Source organism: Armigeres subalbatus, chromosome 1, assembly GCF_024139115.2.
Source record: "Armigeres subalbatus isolate Guangzhou_Male chromosome 1, GZ_Asu_2, whole genome shotgun sequence".
NCBI classification, from domain to species: domain Eukaryota; kingdom Metazoa; phylum Arthropoda; class Insecta; order Diptera; family Culicidae; genus Armigeres; species Armigeres subalbatus.
Window position 1 is genome coordinate 140,788,000 of NC_085139.1, and position 25,045 is coordinate 140,813,044.

The following is a 25,045-nucleotide window of genomic DNA, read 5'->3' on the forward strand; positions in this document are numbered from 1 at the left end:
AAAATAAAGCATAACTTAATAAATTTTAATTAGTAGTTGTAGGGTCCGGCTCCAACAGTGGCTTTACACCATGTTTCAAAAATGCGACTGTTCCATTGTTTTTATATAGCAATTCAAACGAAAGTCAAGGGCAAAATAAAGAGTATGGGTATAATAGTTCAATGTAAGAGATGCAGTGCATGCCGAAAAAAGCTTTTAAAAATAAGATTTTCATATCATTTGACAGTACCATACCTACGAGACGAGCCAGCCTTGAGCTGAAAGACTCGTTAATAAAGACAAAAAAAAGTTCCATACCTGAATTCTGATTACTCGATAAACTATTGTTATCGGGTTTTCTTGAACCGAATATACAGTTTATATGTTTTGTTTTTAGCGCTGTGATAGTTTGGGAGATAATGGATTGACGGATTTTCCGTTATCCCTCATCCCTAATTTGAGAAATCGTAAAATCCATAATTATACAACCCAAATTTCTGTACACATGAAACAATGGCCTTGCCTAATGGGGCATCACGAACTTCAAGTACCTAACCTACCTAGCACTGATGTGATTTTTTTGTCAACAAAGAACTGTCAAGCTTCTTCGAACTAGTTCGAGTTGGGCTCGCATTGGGTGCTCACCAGTAAAAAAATAACAGTTAAGAATAGAATCAGTTTCATTGCAAATTCTCGAACACTATTCTAGTTTGAATTTGGAGCAAAAAAAACTCGTTTGTTTTCCCAGCAGTGCTTGAACATTTTTCAATTAAATGAAATTATCGTGTAATTGCCAAGAAAGACAACGTAAATGCAAAGTGGATTGATCCGCATGTAAAATGGCCAACTCAAACACCAAAACAAATGAAAAACAATATATATTTCCAGAATTAAAAAAAATCTGTGGATTTCAGCGGAAAAGTTTTTGAAATTTTTACGGGAAATGGAATTTGGAAGGAATAACATTCACGAAAAATTCTCCGAAGTTTCAATTGGATGTTTTGGGGATATCATTCGGGGAATTCGACGGACTTCGGCGTGGTAAATCATAGAAACGGCAGCGCGCCGATGCGAAAATGTCGGCGGTGGTGTGATGCTAAAAACTGATGCTGCTGGTGCACATCTTTTCATACGGCCACGCATCATACAGAATGGATATGGACCAATTTGAACTGTTTTATTATTGATATGAAGAATTATTATGCAAAGACTGGAAATATTTATAGGGAATTTTCTTTGAATATGTTTTTATTTACGTAAACTACGTCTAAGGGGAAGCCTCGGATACAGGGTGCGAAATGAAAATTTCCAAATTGGGGACCGTCACGAAATCATGTAAGATTTCAAACGGTAATAGCGACTTTATTTTTCAACGGATTTTCGAGATTATCTTATTAATAGATTCGGAAACTTTCCACCAATTTGCTAATTGTATTAAAACTATTCATTATCAACGGCAAACTATTGAAAATGTTATTTCTTTCCAAACCGGGTGAAAAATTCAGAAATAATCAATCCCGTTCATGAATCCCCAACACGGACATCAGATTGCAGTAAGATACGGGCCTTTTGATCCACTGCTTCGTTTTCCCTGTGTATGAAAAGCCCCGTGGAAAGCGGACCAATGCGTGGTGCGGATGAGAATTTTTCGTTCGATGGTGGTGGCGGTCGTGGCAACAACAGTACATCTTTACATCCGTGTTACAAGCAGCATTTTTTGGATCTTGCCATTAACGGCGTGCGTAGAGCCGAATCATTGAATGGCTGTCGTTGGTATCGGTAGCGGAATCATAGCATTAGTGCCAGTCCGAGCGCGCGTCAGAAGGAGGAGTTGCGAATATGGATGGAAATAAAACCTTAAACAAGTAGCAGGTTACCTACTAGAATTATAATCTTGAGGGGAAATTTCACCTCATCACTGTTACTGATATCCACGCGAATAATTTTCGGCAGCGTCTTTCTATAACGCGCGCTCGTGATTCTGCTACCGATGGAAAACAATCTGCCATCACCAAGCAATTAAGTTTTACTTTGAACAAAATTTATCTCGCCTCAAGTTGTGACTTAAGAGCTACTTTCTCTGATGGCAGCCAATCGTTAGTACTTTAGACAAGAAAATTTAATCTGAGCGCGGACGACCGCATGAACCACATCATCGATGAGAATAAAATTTTCGGTAGCAGCTCCGCCGAAGCCGACGGTGGGACTATGATTTGCTTTTCGCGACATCTCTAACGAAATGGCTCGCGCGCGCTGAAGAGCTGCTTTCTTGTAATCAATAAAGTTAAACCTGTAACCACGCCCCTTTGGTGAGTGTTACGGTTACACAATATTTGCACTCATATCGATCAACAAAAAGGCGGGTCAATGATCCATCTTTATTGATTATAAGAAAACTGCTTTCCCCCGCGCGCGAGGCATTTCATTTGAAATGTCGCGGAGAGCGATCTTAGCATCGGCGGAGTTGCTGAGCAATTTATATTCGTGGAGTGGATCGTGTGGTCGTCGTCAACAGCTGTTAGTGATTCGAAATATGCATTATTTGGAATTAATCGGTTCTTTTCAGGGCCACCATTTTATACAAAGGAAGATTGAGGCGAGGCGAATATTATTCAAAGGGCAAATTAACCGCTTGGCGACGCCATAATGTATGGATCAGTGGCAGCCAAGTGAAATTTTATCAAGATTCTTAAATGGTTTTATTACAGTTTGTGATTATTAACAATCGATCGATAGATCACAATTTTGTGGAAGCGAAGGTTAAACCTGGACGAATTTTTTTCTAAAGTGCAAATTATAATCGCTTGGCGACAGCAGAATGTTGCCGTCGGTAGTAGAATCACGAGCGTGTGTCAGAAGGAGGAGCTGCAAATATGTATTCGCATGGATGAAAATAAAACCTGAAGCAAGTAGCAGACTATCTACTAAAATTATAATCTGGAGGGGAAATTTCACTTGACTGCTACTGCTATCCACGCGAATAATTTTCGGCAGCGTCTTTCTCTGACGCGAGCTCGTGATTCTGCTACCGATGGAAAACAATCTGCCATCACCAAGCAATTAAGTTTTACTTTGGTAGCCAATCGTTAGTACTTCAGACAAGAAAATTTTAATCTGAGCGCTGCTGATGTTGATGACGACGACCGCACGACCCACACCATCAGTGAGAATAAGATTTCCGGTAGGAGCTCCGCCGATGCCGATGCTAATACTACGATCTGCTTTTCGCGACATCTCGAACGAAATGGCTCGCGCGCGCGGAAGAGCTGCTTTCTTGTAATCAATAAAGTTGAACCTGTAGCCACGCCCCTTTAGTGAGTGTGTGACGGGTACACAATATTTGCAGTCATACTGGACAACAAAGAGGCGGGACTAATGGGCCATCATTATTGATTATAAGAAAGCTGCTTTCCCCCGCGCGCGTGGCATTTCATTTATAATATCATTTGTTTTAATCGATAAATTTTGAATCGATTACTTCCCAACGATTAATCGATTTAATAATCGAGAGTAATCGATTAGTTACTAATCGATTAATTGGTATTTTACGACAACTTTTAGATGTTGATTACTTCGATTAATCAATTCATCGTTATGATAATCGATTAATTTTGATTCGATTACTACTCAACGATGAATCGATTCAATAATCGTCAAAAATCGAAAGTAATCGATTAATCGAGATAAAATCTAAGCATCGGCGGAGTAGCTGAGCAATGTTTATTCCAAATACATATAGGATATTGGAAAATCGGTTCTTCTCAAGGCCTCCATTCTATACAAAGGAAGATTGAGGCGAGGCGATTTTTTTCCAAAGTGCAAATTAACCGCTTGGAGACGCCGTAAAGTTGCCTGGCGTCCGTAGCAGAATCACGAGCGTGCGTCGGAGGGAGATGCTACAAATATGTATTCGCATGGATGGCTTCAGTGGCAATCAAATTTAATTCTTTCAAGATTCTTATTTGGTTTTGTTATTCCAGCCAATGACGTGGGTCGTGTGGTCGTTAGTGATTCGAAATATGCATTATTGGGAATTAATCGATTCTTCTCTGGGCCACCTTTTTAAACATAGGAAGACTGAGGCAAGACGAATTTGTTCAAAGTACGACGTCGTAGCAGAATTACGTTGCCGTTCGTAGCAGAATAACAAGCGCGTATTGTAGAGAGCTGCTGCAAATATGTATTCTTGCACTGGCACTAGATTCTTCATTTCACCAAACTGGTTTACGTAGTTTACGTCGGGCGGTCGTGTCTTGTACACAACCCTTATGATTTTTCTTCTGGCTTTTACAACATAAAGGAACTTATAGGCAGAAATGAAAGAGAAATTGTCGACTTCACTAAGCAACACCTATGCGATACATAATCTGATTCTGGATTTGAATTGTTTTTACACTGAATTTTTCAGTTGGCCGCTGTAAGAACTGAACCAATTGATTTGTTTTTTTGACGTAGGACTTACGTCTTTCTTTACTATACTGGGTGTCATTTAGATTTTTGGAAATCGAGAGCGTTACGCTGGAAGGGAAGATTTTGAACGTTACTAGTGCCTTTATCTTTCGATGGATTTTTAAGATTTATATATCAATCGACTCGAACACTCTCCAGCAATTTGCCTATTTCATTGAAACTTAAGATTATTAACGATAAGCTATTGAAAATTTCAATTCTTTCCAAATCCAGTAAAAAAATCGTATGTAACCAATCCCGTGCATTCCTAACACGGACATCAGAATGCGGTGTGTTACGGGCCTTCGGGTCTATCGGATTTTCTTTGTGTATAAAAGAGGCAGTGTCTGCCGTGTGCGAGTCATTACAATTTATGACAGCAGCGCGTACCGACGTGCTTTTTGCTAGCGCATTTTTTCGTTTCGCTCGTTCGTTCGCTCTGTTTACCTACACAGCGACGGCATGCAGTCACCAGCGGTAGAATTGCTGCTGGGTCTGCAAATATGCATGAAAGAAGTGGGCGCATTTTTTGTGCTTGATGATGGTCGGATGCAGTGGTGTCGGTTGCAATGGATGCAATCGCCGATCGTATCGCTCGGAGTTCACGGCTAGAGGCCGATGATGGCTGAGGCAGCGAGGGCAACGGTGGTGGATGAAGAAGAATAAAATTAGAGAGATTTGGTTTGCTCATCCAGGTGATTGGTTTCATAATCCACATGATCCATATTACTGACCATATGTTAAGTTGTGCTTGGTACTAAACGACACGTACATTAAAACATGGTTATACTATAACAATTCTGATTCCCCAGCAAACAAAATCAACTACACTGATGGAAATAAAAATTTGATTAAAACAATTACTTTCACTTGTTTGCAGAAGGCATTAGCAATTAAAGATGCACAATCAACAATGGTGTTAATATCCATTTTAGATTAGAAAATTTCCCTGTATTACTTGTGAATGTTTTAAAAAAGTTCGCAAAAAATAATTTCCGAAAGAATATTTAAATAAACTTTATCATATTCTTTGTTTTGTATTTTCTGAGAAATTGTATTATTAAACTTGACGTAGAGTTTGGAATCAAAATATTGAATAATTTTGACGTATTAGCAGTACCACCCCTATTTTAGTAGGGTTACTGCTCCTTGACTTGTTTCTTATTGTTGTGATTTTTTTCAACAGTAAGCACGCATATTAGCAAAAAGAAGCAACGAAATTGGTGCTGTATTTCTTTGTTTGGAAAACGGAACAGTTCCCCTAAAATTACACATTTTGCCCAAGTCTGAAAATTTTATAAATAGTATTTTTAAACTTCAAATACTATCATAATAAAAAAAATATAAATGCCCTACGTTTGCTTGAGTAAATAAGGGCTTAATAGTTAGAAACAAAGCAATTCTAATTATGTATTTAATTATTAGTTTTATTTCCAGAGGTTTTGAATAATCAAATTGCTAATAATTCTACACAGCATGGAAGTTGTCGTTTGCAATATCTTTCGGAGATGGCTTTTCAGTCTTGACAAAATCAAAACACTGTTATTTAATCTTGTCCGGACAAGATTAAATAACAGTGTTTTGATTTTGTCAAGACTGAAAAGCCATCTCCGAAGCATTAAACTACAGTCGAAATTAATAATTTGCAATATCAATACCTATAAACAGTCATGGGAAAAACTCAAAATCTCAAAACTCAAGAATGATTCAAATCACTCGTGAGTTGAAACACACCCAACTCAGCACCTTTAAAATCATGGCCGAGTTGAATCATCCATTTGATTCATCGTAGGTTTTCTTTTGTTCTCCTTCGTAAAATAACAGTAAATTAACGTTCAAGACATAGAACAATGGATACTCTTGGATGTGTAAACAATAAATTGTCCCCAAATTGATTAAAAACACTTTTTAGAGCGAAATGATTTTTTGAAAAATGAGTGAAATGATCCGTTTTGGTATGAAAAACTCAGACGTGATGCATTATTTTAAAATCGCAAACGAGTTAGTTTGCGCGGGAGCGCTCAATTATTGAGTTTTATGAACGATTTTACCAACACTGCCTATAATCAAACTTCATAGATCCAAAAGTTAGAAGTTAAATGTAAATACGTTACGTTTATACAAGTCCTACGTCTACTCGCGGTTATGTTGAAAACATTACCCATTGCTCGTTTTTTTTATAGAGCTAGTCTTTATTTGGTCAATTTTGATCATTTGGTACATTTTAAATTTTGAAGCATTTTTTTTCCACAAGAAAGCACAGAACATTTATGACCCAGGCTCACAATTTGAACTTAGCTTGGTCTGCTTCAAAGTACATATATTACCGCTGGGCCATGGAAAGATCCATTGAATCCATTTAATATTTAAATTTTTTTCATGTTTTTATTTTCGTGAATTTTTATTTTTTTAAACATCAGATAATAGCACCCGGCTTTTTTTCTTTCTTCTTCTTTGGAATTTAAAGATTCTATCAAACAGTTGTAGAGCCATTTCTCGTCTTGCATCTCCAAGGGACGAAATTGTAATGGGTGATGACTCCTTGTTAATAGTTCAAGTCTAAACTAACGGACGTTTGGCACCAAAGCTCACGATTTAAAGATTGTTATCATACAATGATTACATAACCTTTCCTGATCCAGACTAAAACTACATGTTTGATACACTATAATCTAGGGATGTTCACTTTTTTGCATTATTTTCATAACATCATTTACAATTTCAAAAATCAAGAAAACTAAATTTCGAATCTCAATTTTCATGTATTACTAAAAGTATGAAAAGCACCCTTCGGGAGGAACACCGTCAAGCATCCGATCCCATCTATTTCGGCGGATAAAAGCTACTCATAGTACGCACAGCCAACCAAGCATTTGATTAAGTTTCTTTTCCTTTTTTTTCAACTCTACCACCGTTCTTCCACTGGCGCTGGCTGGTTGCGGATGTGTTTTCCTGGATACCACGTGTGACCCACCCGTGCGTGTTTTTGCGGAACCATATAGGCGCTCGGGTAAATCTTCGTTCGTTCGGAATTGGCCCATTGTTTCACAGCCGCTTGCTTTGCTGGCAATATTCGCCCTGCTTTGGGGAATTGCGTTCTCGGTGCTACCGAGAACACTCACCGAGCCGAACACACCGTTTATGAGGCTGTGGTTTCTCTTCGTCGGAGCACAAATCAGCGGCATACTGGTTTCGCTGACTGGGCTGCCCGATATGCTGGGAATGCTGTTCTGGGGAGTTCTCTATACCAACGTTGGCTGGGCGGACTTCCAAGGATTGCAGAAACTGGAAGTATTTTGCAGGTGAGGATGAATGAAGCGTATTCGTTTAGATGCATGTCTCATCTCGTGTACTAGACATTATCAGTCCGACAGCGATGATTTAAATTCATGTCACAATTATTTTTGAACGGTTACCCCGAGATTTTTACATTATTTGCTTTTTTAATATTTGCAGAGAAATGGCACTCATCAACATAATGCTTTTGGCAGGTCTAGGCTTGGACTACGATTCACTGAAGAAACTCTTCCGTTTCATTATGCAACTCACCGTGATCCCGACAGTGGCTGAAGTGGTTGCAATCGCCGTGCTGTCCAAATACCTGCTAGATTTGCCCTGGATGTGGGGCGTTCTTTTGGGGTAAGTATAAAAATGAAGGGCGTAGAGAAAAAAAATAAGCCGGGAATTTCTGTTAAAATGAAGATGATAGAGTAGGTGCCTGGTAAATAGCAGCTCCGCCCTGTTGAAACACTTTCCTTTGATGGATCCCAGTTGACCACCACTGGCTGGTGCACCCAGCGGTGTGCAGACCACCAGCATATACGGAATACCACGAAGGAAATATCCTTTAATTTGGTTTTAAATGCATTTTTTGCAACGGGCTGTGAAGAATCTGCGAAAGTAGTGACGATAACCTTAATGGAAATAGCAATTGTGTTGAAAGCCACATTAAAAGAGGTTTCCGTTGCAGAAAATAGCAAAAAGGGGAGAAACTGATTTTCCATCTACTTTCCTAGGGTCACTGAATAGGTTGGTGGAAAGTGATTTGCCGCTTGCTCCACTGGCAAAGCGGAAAAAAGAAGTAATGAAAAATTTGCGCCTTTCACCTCCAGTGAAAAGTATGCTTGACTTTTGAAAGCTTTATTGTTGAATCCACGGCTCTTTAGAAAGTGTCTGCCATTAAGAAATATTCTTGGCTGTGCGTTAAGTGCATTAAGGGAATTGCATCATCATCAATGGGTACGATTGAGCCACTTGGGTGAATTAGGCGAATTACTGAATTCTGACTTCAAATAAATTCAGTTCAATAGGCTGGACTTTTTCACATAAGACCTCGAATTGCCTAGTCGGAAGAACTGGGCTTGATGCTTGACCTGGTGGAGCAAACATTGCTTGTGCCCAATGATGTTTACAATCGGAAGGGAATTCGTTCAACGTTTCTGCATTAACTAATGAGCACAACCGGTAATGGGGTTTGAGGCTATGACCAAAATATTGAGTTTTCACAGTGAGGCCCAGAGCATAACACATTCACAGTGAGGCCCAGAGCATAACATATTTTTCAAAATATCAAATGACTTACCCTTGACTTAAATCCCTTACATGACTCATATTCCGAACACTGGCGTTTTAGTGCCATAAAACTAGATTTTCCATCGGTTTTCCATACTAAAGATAAAGTTTATAAACGAATACAGGCGAAGAGAAAATTACACTTATAAAGCCAATCCGGCTATTTAAAGGCGAGTGTTCGGAATTTGAGTGTGATTGAAATGATTAAAGTGATTAAAATTTTGATTTTTTTGGAACCCTGTGCCTAAACGTTTGTTTTTGTTATTTTAATAGTCCTCCTAAATGTTTAGCTGATTTGGATGTAATTTGATTGTGCACGTGCCATTTGAAGGTTATATGAAAATTTCTATAAGAATTGCCCCTTAGTAAAGGATCGTTTCGTGAAGCAGTTCAGCATCTATTTGAATGTATTTAACGCATCGCCATCACAGAATAGATACTAAGCTGGAAGTCAGTTGTTGTTGCGAAGCAATCCAACTTTTGTGAGCAAAATTATGTCTATTAATTGAAGTTATTCTTTTACGTGTTAAATTGAATTTCCCACAATTCTGTTTTTTTGTTAAATATCTTGGCTGTGCATATGCACAGCACATGTTTCGAAATGGACAAATTGATATGAAATTTGCGAAAAAGAATCCATGTGTCTTGGAGGGACTCAAACCCTCAACCTCCTACTCTCTAGATATGCGTGATAAACCCTACACAATAAGACCACTTAAAGGTCACGTTTGCGGAAAAGCCATCAGAATCCGAGTACCAACCTCCACCGCGGTTAGCTCTCTTTTTGCAAATTGAATATCTTTCGGATGCTTGATTTGTCCAATCTCCACATGTGCTTCACTGTTGTATATCCACAAACAAGCGAGTGCACATTGTTTATTAAACGAGAGGATCGCACTCCATGCCCCCAACAACGGGCTGGGCGGACTGGTATAGAATGCGAATCAATCACACTCTGCTGTGCCAAAGGCTTGCTTGGCTAAAGCATTTGATGAGTTTGATTGCCTTACATAAGCTTTTCCGCAAACGTGACCTTTAAGTGGTCTTGTTGTGTAGGGGTTATCACGCCTATCTAGAGAGTAGGAGGTTGAGGGTTCGAGTCCCTGCAAGACACATGGATTCTTTTTCGCAAATTTCATAGCAATTTGTCCATTTCGAAACATGTGCTGTGCATATGCACAGCCAAGATATTTAACAAAAAAATGGTTTTCGTACGGCCGAGTTGCCGAATAATATGCAATTAATTCACAACTCGATATTTCTCTAATAACTTTTGTTGCCAGTATAAAATCGTTTAGCAACAACGACGAATTCCTGGAGGATCTTCCGGAGGAATTCCTGGAGGAACTTCCGAAAGAATTCCTGGAGGAACTTCCGAAAGAATTCTTGGAGGATCTTCTGGAGGATCTTCCGGAGGAACTCCTGGAGGAACTTCCGGAGAGATCCCTGGATCCCGGAAGTTCCTCCAGGAATTCCTCCGGAAGTTCCTCCAGGAATTCCTCCGGAAGTTCCTCCAGGAATTCCTCCGGAAGTTCCTCCAGGAATTCCTCCGGAAGTTCCTCCAGGAATTCCTCCGGAAGTTCCTCCAGGAATTCGGAGGAATTCCTGGAGGAACTTCCGGAGGAATTCCTCGAGGAACTTCCGGAGGAATTCCTGGAGGAACTTCCGGAGGAATTCCTGGAGGAACTTCCGGAGGAATTCCTGGAGGAACTTCCGGAGGAATTCCTGGAGGAACTTCCGGAGGAATTCCTAGAAGAACTTCCGGAGGAATTCCTGGAGGAACTTCCGGAGGAATTCCTGGAGGAACTTCCCGAGGAATTCCTGGAGGAACTTCCGGAGGAATTCCTGGAGAAACTTCCGGAGGAATTCCTGGAGAAACTTCCGGAGGAATTCCTGGAGAAACTTCCGGAGGAATTCCTGGAGAAACTTCCGAAGGAATTCCTGGAGGAACTTCCGGAGGAATTCCTGGAGGAACATCCGGAGGATTTCCGGGAGGAACATCCGGAAGATTTCCGGGAGGAACTTCCGGAGGATTTCCGGGAGGAACTTCCGGAGGATTTCCGGGAGGAACTTCCGGAGGATTTCCGGGAGGAACTTCCGGAGGATTTCCGGGAGGAACTTCCGGAGGATTTCCGGGAGGAACTTCCGGAGGAATTCCTGGAGGAACTTCCGGAAGAATTCCTGGAGGAACTTCCGGACGAATTCCTGGAGGAACTTCCAGACGAATTCCTGGAGGAACTTCCGGAGGAATTCCTGGAGGAACTTCCGAAGGAATTCCTGGAGGAACTTCCGGACGAATTCCTTGAGGAACTTCCGAAGGAATTCCTAGAGGAACTTCCGAAGGAATTCCTAGAGGAACTTCCGAAGGAATTCCTAGAGGTACTTCCGAAGGAATTCCTAGAGGAACTTCCGAAGGAATTCCTAGAGGAACTTCCGAAGGAATTCCTAGAGGAACTTCCGAAGGAATTCCTGGAGGAACTTCCGGAGGAATTCCTGGAGGAACATCCGGAGGATTTCGGGAGGAACTTCCGGAGGTATTCCGCGAGGAACATCCGGAAGATTTCCGGGAGGAACTTCCGGAGGATTTCCGGGAGGAACTTCCGGAGGATTTCCGGGAGGAACTTCCGGAGGATTTCCGGGAGGAACTTCCGGAGGATTTCCGGGAGGATTTTCCGGAGGATTTCCGGGAGGAACTTCCGGAGGATTTCCGGGAGGAACTTCCGGAGGATTTCCGGGAGGAACTTCCGGAGGAATTCCTGGAGGAACTTCCGGAAGAATTCCTGGAGGAACTTCCGGACGAATTCCTGGAGGAACTTCCAGACGAATTCCTGGAGGAACTTCCGGAGGAATTCCTGGAGGAACTTCCGAAGGAATTCCTGGAGGAACTTCCGGACGAATTCCTTGAGGAACTTCCGGAGGAATTCCTGGAGGAACTTCCGGAGGAATTCCTGGAGGAACTTCCGGAGGAATTCCTCGAGGAACTGCCGGAGGAATTCCTGGAGGAACTTCCGGAGGAATACCTGGAGGAACTTCCGGAGGAATTCCTGGAGGAACTTCCGGAGGAATTTCCGGAGGAATTCCTGGAGGAACTTGCGGAGGAATTCCTGGAGGAACTTCCGGAGGAATTCCTGGAGGAACTTCCGGAGGAATTCCTGGAGGAACTTCCGGAGGAATTCCTGGAGGAACTTCCGGAGGAATTCCTGGAGGAACTTCCGGAGGAATTCCTGGAGGAACTTCCGGAGGAATTCCTGGAGGAACTTCCTGGAGGAACTCCCTGAGGGATTTCTGGAGGAACTTCCGGAGGAATTCCTGGAGGAACTTCCAGAGGAATTCCTGGAGGAACTTTCGGAGGAATTCCTGGAAGAACTTCCAGAGGAATTCCTGGAGGAACTTCCTGGAGGAATTCCTGGAGGAACTTCCTGGAGGAATTCCTGGAGGAACTTCCCGAGGAATTCCTGGAGGAACTTCCTGAGGAACTCCTGGAGGAACTTCCTGGGGGAACTTCCTGGAGAAATTGCTGGAGGAACTTCCTGGAGGAATTCCTGGAGGAACTTTCAGGAGGAATTCCTGGAGGAACTTCCTGGAGGAACTTACGGGGGAATGGTAGCCTATTCCGAAATGTCCGTTCCGAGATCAAATGATCAGGTGGTCCTGATACATTGTGAAGTCATAATCCTCGAATTTTCTACGAAACTGGTAACTCAGGATACAGGAAATATTCGTTTGGTTTCTATAACATCAAGTTATTGAGAGACATTCTTGAGACATGGTCTAGCAAATCCAGAATTCCGGTAACCAGGTTATCTGAATCGGTTCTATGTGGCATCGGGTAGATCGATGAATTTCTAAATCCATAGCAAACGGAATCGTCCAAATCGGTTGAAAACTGCTATGGTCATACCTAGAACGTGGGTACGCGGGTACCTTGTCGGTACGTTATGGGGTTCAAATATTTGGAAGCCCCTTCCCAAGCCCCCTTACTGGATTTTCATTTTAATTTAATATTACCCAAACCTGAATTTTGCCAAGTTTGAAGATCTCACGGAGTTTCAAGTTCCTGCGATGTTTAGAACCCTAAAAAAATCACTTGAAGACAAAAAAGGTTCCCGGGTACCCTGACGGTAACATAAGGGTTAAACTGCAGTACGTCAAACGAAATCTTCCGAAGAATTTCGATCGCCACGGATTGTCGGATATTTTATCCTACCTTGGTAATCTACTTTTGACTCCATGGAGTCAAAAGAGACTTGATTGACCTCCCGAAGGTCATTGATCCACGGAAGTCTGGCGTGGGCTAACAGTTCAAGTTTGGGAATGTTATTGCAATAAGCGTTTATTGGAGGCAGAGTTTTTTTTCATTCATTTATTACGTTTATTTGACAGGCTCAGGCAGGTATAACACTTAACGGAGCCGAGACTTTAGTATATTTACATTCGATATCATCTTATTATCGACAGTTAGTAAGAGGAAGGGGGCATAGACCAAGATACTCGTGGCGACTGCGTTAGATTGCGTAATTTCAGGACGGGCTGATTTAAGGTAATACTGCTACTTATCCGGGTATTTGACGTCATTAACGGTATGGCGTAGCGTTGTGCTCGAGTTGTGGTTCGTCAGGGCGCATCTTCCGGATGGCCATAGCTCATTTTACACAGAACAATAAGACAAAGACAAGAAAGAAAAAAGGGGTATTAGACTTTAATGTCAGACGAGCAAAGAAAGGCATAGATGGCCTGCATATAAACTATAATCCCCCAAAACACCTCTTACTTCCCTATACGGTTCTTAACCTCGGGCCACAAGGGTATCCAATAGTTGGATGCGTCGTTTTTCGAGCAGTACCAAACTACGTGATCGAGGTTTTTCATGGTTTGTGTCTCCAGGCTCTCGAGAAGCAGCCTGGAAGGATAAGAGTTACTTCCCGGAAAAGTCGTTCTGGAATTCTAACTCTAGATGGGTTGTTTTGCTTTGTTGAATCGTTGCGTTTGACTGTTTTCTTGTTGGAGGAAAAAAAAAGATAGGATCACTCGGCAAGCCTCGTTGGATAAACGTACAACTCGTGCTGAAAAAATCATCTTTTTGCAACTAGTTGCACAAACTACTATTTCAAAACCATATTTTACATACAAAATTTAAATTACGATTTTGAATTAGTTTCGAGAGTTTTTTATATTTCCCGGAATCCCGGGAAATCCCGGGAAATTATTATTTCATTTCCCGTTTCCCGGGAAGTTGATTCCCGGGAAAAATGGAAGCCCTACTTAGCACATAGCATTGTCTAATGCTAGGACAACACATATACACAACACCCAGTGCATAAGTGGAGAATATTCCTTACTAGGCCGAGAATAGAAGCCACACTCCGCAGCACGCAAATGTGCCCAGATTGGTGACACCGATAACCGCAGGGCCATGAAGCCCGCGAAGTCCCTTCCGTCTAACCACAGGCGCCGAGGAGTGTTAGCCCGGGGCCCGGTCTCTCGGCGCCCGGCTACCCAGGGCACCGTGGATGCTTTGTTCGCCCGATACCATCCGATTCCATCAGGTACCAAGGGCGTCCAGACTGTCTGGATCAGGCAACGAACTCAGGTGTTGTAGCAGTTTGTGTCGTTTTTGGCACGCTGAAGGGTAAAGCGTGATAGGTGGTAGCGTATATGTGAAAAGTGGTTGAGGTTTAGTGTAAGGTTCGTCACTCTTCTCGTTAACTATGCGCTGGTTTTTTTTTGGACACTTCTGGGACCTTTTGTGTCGGGTGAGGTATTGGTGAATCTCTAGAAAAAAGTTAATTACTCTAATGCCAACTCCAACATTGGAAGTGTGAGTGGCAGCGGTTAGGCTTTGTTGGATGTATTTGGTAACAGGAAATGGCCAACGTCTTGACCTTGAGAGACTTTGGACATATTGGTGTTCTTGTTTTGCGAGATCTGGGGAGTGGGCGGAAAGGTAGAAGACTATCCGCTGGTTGTTGCGACAGAGACGTGCTATACAGTGGCTTGAAGGGTTGAACAGAGATAGAGAGGAATGGAATAGATTTGGCTTGAAACCTGGCCCTGGAGGGAATCAACTTTTGTTGTCCCGTTGGGCTTTCAGAAGGTCACTCTTAACCCTTAATACCTGAACTTCGAGTTGGAGAGATTTCAGCGTCAGCGTATAGCTCTCATCTCTTGAAGCGGAGCGGAAGCAGCGTCTGCTACTATTGAGGGGACCTAATTCTTCTGCGACAGCTCATAAGCTGGGGCAGTCTCGGCTAGAGATGCCGTGTTGTTTGCTGTTGCACTTACCACATACATTTTGGGAGAAATATTAGTTTTTTTATCATGAAGGGGGCCTTGGGAAGGACTCCCATCAACCCCTTGGAGGCACAGCACCATGCGATTTCTATGCTCGTCCCGAAGGCCCATAAATACTGGAAGGATACGCTGGGGAACGAGACTGATAGACAACGGTCGTGCTGCAGTAAGTGGCGGTTGTGGCACGATGATGGGATGCCGACTTAAATGCACCAACTGACGTCGTTCGTCGCCAAAAAAAGAATATAATTCAAACGTCTAGGAAAATAAGAAACCAGAAGGCCTCGAGCCGATTTTGGCATATTATATCTGGTTTCATTCTTTGTGAATCTTTGTGATGGACCGAACATGGGTGTCGCAAAGGCTGTGATCCGAGACAGCATGAACGCTGATGGACGTCTGCCTCCTGCAGACTGCTGAAGTGAAGCCTAGGAGGGGATGAATCGCCGAACCTCTGTTTTCAACAACTTCAATGGTGACGATGATGGAAGACGTTCTATAGTAAGAGACTTGGACATTTTTTCCGAAAATTATTTACGTTGAGTATGACGACATGTCTGCTTCGTTATAGTTGAAAGACGTCAATAACTCGAACGGTTGAATGATGGCTTCCTGCAAGGCTACTTTCAAAGCATCCAGTATGCGATGTATCGGTGATGATAGCCGAAGGTGGAATATCAGTTGAAGAGCTGATCAGAAAATTCCCAGGCATCGAAGATGACTGTCATGGCGGTTATAGGTTTGATTTCCAGTATCTTGAATCATGCCTAATTGCCCACCCATGCTTCATAAGCTATCTGATGGATAACCTAACCAGTAGTGGACAGAAGTGTATCTCCACATGAAAACTTCAGCGGATTACGGTATCACAACTCCAGATGCGTGATGATTTGTTGTTCGACTAATGAAGTAACTTTGGACTTATCCGTTGCGTGGTCAAACACGTAGAAGGAAATCCGGAGGGTTACTGTTTTCATTCGTATTGCAGGCTTTCTGGGAGAGTAATCCAACTCAAATGGATCTCTGATATCGGTCTTCAACGATTACAAGCTTGGAACGCTGTTGTTGGACAAAACTGGCTAAGTGGATCTAAAACCTGCGTGATGTACGATATTCCTCTTAGTTAGTGGCAGTTGAATCTTGATAGCCATCGTGTCGGAGTTCGATTCCCAAATTAGTTTCTGTGTGGAAACGGATTGGTTGTCTTTGAGATCAAGGTACGGCGCAATTGCCATATATTTGGCAGGATAATCAGCATCGGATTCAGTACAGTTCGTTTACTTCTTCAATGGAAAGCCCGCTGATGCCAACATGTCGGATGTTTCTTAGCAGATTCGGATAACAGATGCGTGCTGCGATTGGATATTCTTCAAAAGTCTCTTGTGCGATTTACTGGAGCGTTCGCGTTGCCAAGAATGGTGCAGATGCTAATCAATTCGTCTCATTTTTCAGCTTGTAGGTGGAGACAGCGAGCTTGCACCAGCATTTGCTGGTACATCTTTTAACGTCGGTGACAAGTGAAATCTGGTGGCTACGGAAACTTCTATGGATCGACAGTAGATCTTTCTGAACGACTGACTGCTCCAATCAACTGCTAGTCACTCACAATGAACCCGGGTGATGTCTTGCATGAACTATCAAAGACAACACCCAAGAACTTCCTTCCAAGTTGTCTTGGTCATCATAAAGTTTTTCAACGCATGTTAATTGGTTCGAAATGATATAAATATGTGTTCAGTGAGATGGAAATTGGAGCTTTTCCCCTATCAATAGATATCGTATATGCAATTGGAGCTGTTCCATTCAAATTATTTATTGAAAAATTTCCGAAGCTCCAGAAATTTTGTCACGATTTATAGTGCCATTCAAATAAATTCACTTCCTCATTTTTTCATACCATACTTCTTTTGTTCCAGCTTGGTAGTGACTGCAATCTCACCGAACGTTGTCGTCACCGTGTTGCTGCGCCTGAAGGAGGAACGTCTCGGCATGAATAAAGGAATTCACACATTAATCATCGCTATGACAAGCTGTAATGATGTTCTAGCAATTTTCCTATTTGGCGTCATTTTGGGGCTGATATTTTCCACTGGTGAGTATGGCATACGGCGGCAGAATAGCGATGCAACAGCATTAGAGAGGAATTCTTGGAGCGATGGAATGTGGGTACGAGAAAATATGATCACGGTTACAATGCTGCCGCCGAACGTATGGTGAAAATAAATATGTTGCTCGGAATTATGCGTGCAGCTGTGGAATTAATTCCAGGTTTAATGCTGCATTCATGCTTATAGTTTTCTGGCACAAATATGTTCACATATTGTTCGATTTTGAAACAGAATTAACATGTTTTGTGTATAGCTTTTCTGTTCGATGCATGACTAAATGTGCCTGCAGCTTTATTTTAAAGCATATTGTTGCAGACACGCCGTGTTTCGAATTACACGTGCTGGTTTTCGCAGCATGATATCAGCACCTGCACCCGGTTAACCAGAATCCTCAAACTTGCGTGCCATGCCATTCTACCGAGAACACTGCATCTCGTACTCTAAAACACGTGCATATTGTTCCCTTCTTCATTTTTGCCTACAGGTAACCTCACGAGTCAGATACTCCAGGGGCCAATCGGTATCATAATTGGTCTAGTCTTTGGCGGTGGATGTGGTGCTGTCTTACTCTATATTCCTTCCTATCAGGCGGTATGTACACTTTCATTTCCTCGTGGCACATCTTAATTTCCCTTTTTCGCAAGACAAGAGCGAATAAATTGTTCCCGTCACTTACCTAGTTCGGTAGTTAGATAACCTATTGCGGGTGCCCGCCGTGGTGCATTCACTTCAAGTGAAGTGCCGTAAATCACGCAAGTGTTTATTAAAATTTTAATTATTCAAACAGAAATACACCAACGGGCTGCGCTTCACGTTTACGATCCTCGCTGGGACACTGTCGGTAGTCGGCAGCAAACTGATTGGATATCCCTCGGCAGGAGCTCTCGGGTGCATTATGACGGCATTCGTTGCCGGGACGGGCTGGAAGAAGCGCATTGATTACGACACCAACGAAGTCGGAATGTATTTGGATTTGCTGTGGAAGTTTCTGAAGCCGGTTTCTTTCTCGTTAATTGGAAAAGAAGTCAACTTTTCGGTGCTTGAGGGCAGCACTGTGCTGTATGGCACTATAACTTTGCTGGTTGCAGTATCGGTATGTATTTTAGAACAGTTCCTTTACCACAAGTGAAATCAACTCAGTTTTTGGGGTTTGGCATTGTAAGCTTAATTTGTTATTTTTAATTTTTCTTCTTTCCCAAGTAAATTTTTTGGACCTTTTCACTGTGTCTCTCCCTTCGTTCTTATGTTTCCATTCCCTGTTTGAGATAGATAATGTTTTTAAAGTTCTTTCATAGACAAATTTATAAGTTTTTATTTCTTCTTTCCAGTTCCGTCTCATATTCTCGTACGCATCAACGTTAGGCAGCGATCTAAACTGGAAGGAAAAGGCCTACGTAACATTATCGGGTTTCCCGAAGGCTACCGTTCAGGCGGCCTTGGGTCCAGCTGCACTCGACTTGGCCCGCAGTTTAAACGCAACCGGCGATATACAGAAGGCTCAGACAGTACTGATCGTAACAGTTCTTGCAATCATTTTCACTGCTCCATTAGGTGCACTCTTGATGATAAAACTGGCACCAAAATGGCTGAAGAAGGAACACCCCGAAAATAACGACGTTTGACGAAGCGGCAGAATACCGTCGGGAATCATCGGCAGAATCTTAAATCACGGGTAGCATTGTACTTTATTAGTGACAATAAATATAATTTATTTATATCATAGGCAAAACAAACAAAACTATACTTCTACCTCGTGAAGTACCTACTGCTTATTATGGTAATTAACGAAACTTAATATTGATCTTCGATTTTGATATACATACATGCAATCAACGTTTGTTTTATCTTTTGATCCAGAAATAAGCAGATTGATGAATAAAGCAAGACAAGTTACCGGCAATTTGTATTTAAAATTCCGAAATGTCATAACTCTAATCTCAACTACATGCGTTATTACCTAAGGCTCTATAATTATACAATGTCAAGAATGTTGAATATTTGTTAACATCGAAAACGATGTAAATCAGTGCATGAGTAGATATTAAACAACAAAGTTTAAATCTTCTATTCGACTCTGATAAAAGTCAAGCTAAAAATCCAAAGAAACGTCCCAAGCAATATCCAAAAAAACGGAAGCAAGTGTTGTTTGCCAGCTTGTGGAATCTGTTCTCCCAAATATGCATCCGGTCGAAGCTCCCTGGTTAGAAGATGATAAATAACGCCGGCTCATACCCTGCCACAATGTGCAGCACTGTGCAGGTCTTATCCCCAGCTGGCATCGAAACCTTTACGACCAGTGGTAAACAATGCACACTACAGCACACATAACTTTGAGGCATGTTGATTGTTGCTGCTCGTCTTGCTATCTCTAAGCTTTCTAGCTAAATCCAATTTGTTTGCAACATACAAAAGTGTAGAAATTTTGCAGATGGGTGGTAAGGCAACCACGGTGTTCGTATGATTCTGACTGTACTTGAAGTATTCTTTAGCCATTTTTTGCCACATTTCTTTAGTTAATTCCCATCAAGCGTATTGACTCGCTAAAATAAGGAAGCTTTGATAGGTTTTCTTTTACTATTAGTAGCCAGTATTGTGTTGAACGCAAATAACGTTTAAACCAAATTTGAGCCCCTGGATTTTTTTAATTTCAAAAAAACAAGCGTGAAGCAGGTTAATTTTATAAAATGCATTGGTGCATCATTTTCGTTACGCATCAACTACTTTACATAACCCCTCACTATTCTCATGTAATGCTTTGCAAACCAGTACCTTGTTCAAAGTTATTTCAAACTATGCTATTGCATATGTACTGTCGAGTGCTTCCGCGAGCAAACAATCGAAACGAAACTTTAACTTTCCGCAGAGTTCACTGGCATACGGTGGTTATTTTGCGCTAGCAATCTTTTAGCGTTTAAACAGCAGTAGTTCGAGTTCTGTGCATTGCTACCAGCTATGGTCCCGATAGAAGAAGACCATTCATCCACGAGAATTGGCTCAGCAAATCAACTGCAGTTACGATAAAATATGAAAAATAAGAAAAGTTTTCTGCACTCGTCACCCACGCCTTCCGCTTTCATCCTCATTCGTCGGTGAAAAACTTCAAAAAATGTCTTAGTTGTCAGGTGGAGAAAAATGGAAGAGCAAACTTTTTTTCGAGCGCAAAAATACTGGGCCTTCTTATTCCGAAAAATGCGAGGAAATTCAAGCGAAATGTCCGCCGGCTAGGGCAATTCCTCGGAAAACGACCTCCCCGCTCACGGAGCAGAAATCTTCGGGAAACGTGGTGATGGAAGTTGCAAAGTTTGGCGCTACCATGGTGGCAGCCTCCGGCCAGTCGACAGCAAAAGTTGTTTATGGCCTGTCAGTTTAATGGAGTGAAATTATGATTTTCAGGGCAGAGTGGCGAAATTTTAACAACTGGTCGAGGACGCCACATTTTCATTGGAAGCGGAATACATGGCTTCATTTATTAACATATTCGGTTACACAAGTGGGTAATCGTACACAAATGCAAATGAGATGCTCAATTCAGATAAAACAACGGCCTTGTTCACAGCTCAAAATTTAGTACTGGGTTTAAGTTTTTTTTTTAAATTGACTAATAAAGAGTAACATAGTAGTAGAACATTATGCTTTTACATAAGGCATTTTAGATTTTAAGATATCAGTATATGAAAATTGGATTTTAATTTTCAAGTTTTCAGATTCTAGGATTTTTGGATTTTAGGATTTAAGCGATTTAGGATTGTAGAACTTAAGGGTTTTTAAGAATTTTAGAATTTTAGAATTTTAGAATTTTAGAATTTTAGAATTTTAGAACTTTAGAATTTTAGAATTTTAGAATTTTAGAATTTTAGAATTTAGAATTTTAGAATTTTAGAATTTTAGAATTTTAGAATTTTAGAATTTTAAATTTTAAAATTTTAGAGAATTTTAAATTTTAGAATTTTAGAATTTTAGAATTTAGAATAAGTTTAGAATTTTAGAATTTTAGAATTTTTAAATTTAGAATTTAAATTTTAGAATTTTAGAATTTTAGAATTTTAAATTTTTAGAATTTTGATTTAGAATTTTAGAATTTTAAATTTTAGAATTTTTAAATTTTAGAATTTTAAATTTTAAATTTTAGAATTTTAAATTTTAGAATTTTAAATTTTAAAATTTAGAATTTTAAATTTTAGAATTTTAAATTTTAAATTTTTAAGAATTTTAGAATTTTTAGAATTACCAAATTTTAGAATTTTAAATTTTAAATTTTAAATTTTAGGGTACAGAATTTTAAATTTTAGAATTTTAAATTTTTTAAATTTTAAATTTTAAATTTTAAATTTTTAAATTTTAAATTTTGAAGATTTTAGAATTTTAAATTTTAGAATTTTAAAATTTAAATTTTAGAATTTTAAATTTTAAATTTTAGAATTTTAAATTTAAATTTAAATTTTAAATTTTAGAATTTTAGAATTTTAAATTTTAAATTTTAAATTTTAAATTTTAGATTTTAAATTTTAGAATTTTAAATTTTAGAATTTTTAAATTTTAAATTTTAAATTTTAAATTTTAAATTTTAAATTTTAAATTTTAGAATTTTAGAATTTTTAAATTTTAGAATTTTAAATTTTAAATTTTTAAATTTTAAATTTTAAATTTTAAATTTTAGAATTTTAAATTTTAGAATTTTAAATTTTAAATTTTAGAATTTTTAAATTTAAATTTTAGAATTTTAAATTTTAAATTTTAAATTTTAAAATTTTTAAATTTTAAATTTGAATTTTAAATTTCAAATTTTCAAATTTTAAATTTTAGAATTTTAAATTTTAAATTTTAGAATTTTAGAACTTTTAGAATTTTAAATAATTTAGAATTTTAGAATTTTAGAATTTTTAAATTTTAAATTTTAAATTTTAAAATTTAAATTTAAATTTAGAATTTACAAATTTTTAAATTTTAAATTTTAGAATTTTAAATTTTAAATTTTAAATTTTTAGAATTTTAAATTTTAAATTTTAAATTTACAAATTTTTAGAATTTTAAAATTTTTAAATTTTAAATTTTAAATTTTGAATTTTTAAATTTAAATTTTAATTTTAGAATTTAAATTTTGAAATTTTAAATTTTAGAATTTTAGAATTTTAAATTTTAAATTTTAGAATTTTAAATTTTAAATTTTAAATTTTAAATTTTTAAATTTTAAATTTTAGAATTTTAGAATTTTAAATTTTAAATTTTAAATTTAAATTTATTATTTTAAATTTTAAATTTTAAATTTTTGAATTTTTAAATTTTAAATTTTAGAATTTTAGAATTTTAGAATTTAAATTTTAAATTTTAAATTTTAAATTTTAGAATTTTAAATTTTAAATTTTAAATTTTAAATTTTAAATTTTAAATTTTAAATTTTAAATTTTAAATTTTAGAATTTTAAATTTTAAATTTTAGAATTTTAAATTTTAAATTTTAAATTTTTGAAATTTTAGAATTTTAAATTTTAAATTTTAAATTTTTAAATTTTAGAATTTTAGAATTTTAAATTTTAGAATTTTAAATTTTAAATTTTAAATTTTAGAATTTTAGAAATTTTAAATTTTGAAATTTTTTTAAATTTTAGAATTTTAAATTTTTAGAATTTTTAAATTAAATTTTAGAATTTTAAATTTTGAGAATTTTAAATTTTAGAATTTTAAATTTTAAATTTTAAATTTTTAAATTTTAGAATTTTAAATTTCAGAATTTGAAATTTCAGAATGTCAGTATTTTAGAAGTTTAGAATTTTAAATTTTAGAATTTTAAATTTTAAATTTTAGAATTTTAAATTTTAGAATTTTAAATTTTAGAATTTTAAATTTTAGAATTTTTAAATTTTAAATTTTTAAATTTTAGAATTTTAAATTTTAAATTTTAAATTTTAAATTACAATTTTAAATTTTAAATTTTAGAATTTTAAATTTTAGAATTTTAAATTTTAAATTTTAAATTTTAAATTTTAAATTTTAAATTTTAAATTTAGAATTTTAGAATTTTAAATTTTAAGAATTTTAAATTTTAGAATTTAGAATTTTAAATTTTGAGAATTTTAAATTTTAAATTTTAGATTTTAAATTTTAGAATTTTTAAATTTTTGGAATTTTGAGATTTTTAATTTTAGAATTTTAAATTTTAAATTTTAGAATTTTACAATTTTAAATTTTAAGATTTTTAAATTTTAGATTTTAAATTTTAAATTTTGAAATTTTAAATTTTAAGATTTTGAAATTTTAGATTTTAAATTTTGAAATTTTAGAATTTGAATTTTAAATTTTGAGATTTTAGAATTTTGATTTTAGATTTTGAGATTTTAGAATTTTAGAATTTTAGAGATTTTGAGTTTTAAGTTTTGAGAATTTTAAATTTTAAATTTTAAATTTTGAGAATTTTAAATTTTAAATTTTAAATTTTAAATTTTAGAATTTTAAATTTTAGAATTTTAAATTTTAAATTTTAAATTTTAAATTTTAGAATTTTAGAATTTTAAATTTTTAAATTTTAGAATTTTAGAATTTTAAAATTTTAAATTTTAAATTTTAAATTTAAATTTTAAATTTTAGAATTTTAGAATTTTAAATTTTAGAATTTTGAAGACTTTAAATTTTGAGATTTTAAATTTTGGAATTTTAAATTTTAGAATTTTGAAATTTTAAATTTTAAATTACAGAATTTTAAATTTTAAATTTTAGAATTTTTAAATTTTAGAATTTGAATTTAAATTTTGAAATTTTGAATTTTAAATTCAAGAGATTTGAATTTTAGAATTTGAAATTTTAAAATTTTAAATTTTAAATTTTAAATTTTAAATTTTAAATTTTAGAATTTTAAATTACAAATTTTAGAATTTTAAATTTTAGAATTTAAATTTTAAATTTAAATTTTAAATTTTAAGAATTTTTGAAATTTTAAATTTTAGAATTTTAAATTTAAAATTTTAGATTTTAAATTTTAAATTTTAGAATTTTAAATTTTAGAATTTTAAATTTTAGAATTTTAGAATTTTGAAATTTTAAATTTTAAATTTTACAGAATTTTAAATTTTAGAATTTTAAATTTTAAATTTTAAATTTTAGATTTTAAATTTTGAATTTTAGAATTTTAAATTTTAGAATTTTAAATTTTAAATTTTAAATTTTAAAATTTAAATTTTAAATTTTAAATTTTAGGTTTTAAATTTTAAATTTTAAATTTTTAGAGATTTTAAATTTTTAAATTTTAAATTTTAGAATTTTAAATTTTAAATTTTAAGATTTTGAAATTTTAAATTTTAAATTTTAGAATTTTAAATTTTAAATTTAGATTTAGAATTTTAAATTTTAAATTTTAGAATTTTAAATTTTAAATTTTAAAATTTTAAATTTTAAATTTTGAGATTTTACTTTAAATTTAAATTTTAAGATTTTAAATTTAAATTTAAATTTTTAAATTTAAATTTTAGAATTTTAAATTTAAATTTAGAATTTTAAATTTTAGAATTTTAGAATTTTAAAATTTTAAATTTTAAATTTTAGAATTTTAAATTTTAAATTTTAAATTTTAGAATTTTAAATTTTTGAATTGCAAATTTTAGAATTTTAGAATTTTAAAATTTAGAATTTTAAATTTTAAATTTTAAATTTTAAATT

General features: G+C 36.3%; 1 protein-coding gene across 4 annotated transcripts in view; it reads left to right on the forward strand.

The window, feature by feature from the left end:
- The window catches only part of LOC134205183 (sodium/hydrogen exchanger 9B2), a 109,387-nt gene extending 90,095 nt beyond the window's left edge, over nt 1-19,292 (forward strand). For all 4 annotated transcript variants that reach the window (XM_062680198.1, XM_062680201.1, XM_062680199.1 and 1 more), the window contains exons 3-8: nt 7,431-7,730; nt 7,885-8,067; nt 17,208-17,383; nt 17,884-17,990; nt 18,187-18,492; nt 18,728-19,292. In XM_062680198.1, coding sequence (XP_062536182.1) covers nt 7,431-7,730; nt 7,885-8,067; nt 17,208-17,383; nt 17,884-17,990; nt 18,187-18,492; nt 18,728-19,021 — 1,366 coding nt within the window. In that variant the 3' untranslated portion in view covers nt 19,022-19,292. The remainder of the gene's footprint in view (nt 1-7,430; nt 7,731-7,884; nt 8,068-17,207; nt 17,384-17,883; nt 17,991-18,186; nt 18,493-18,727) is intronic.
- The last annotated feature ends 5,753 nt before the right edge of the window (nt 19,293-25,045 follow it).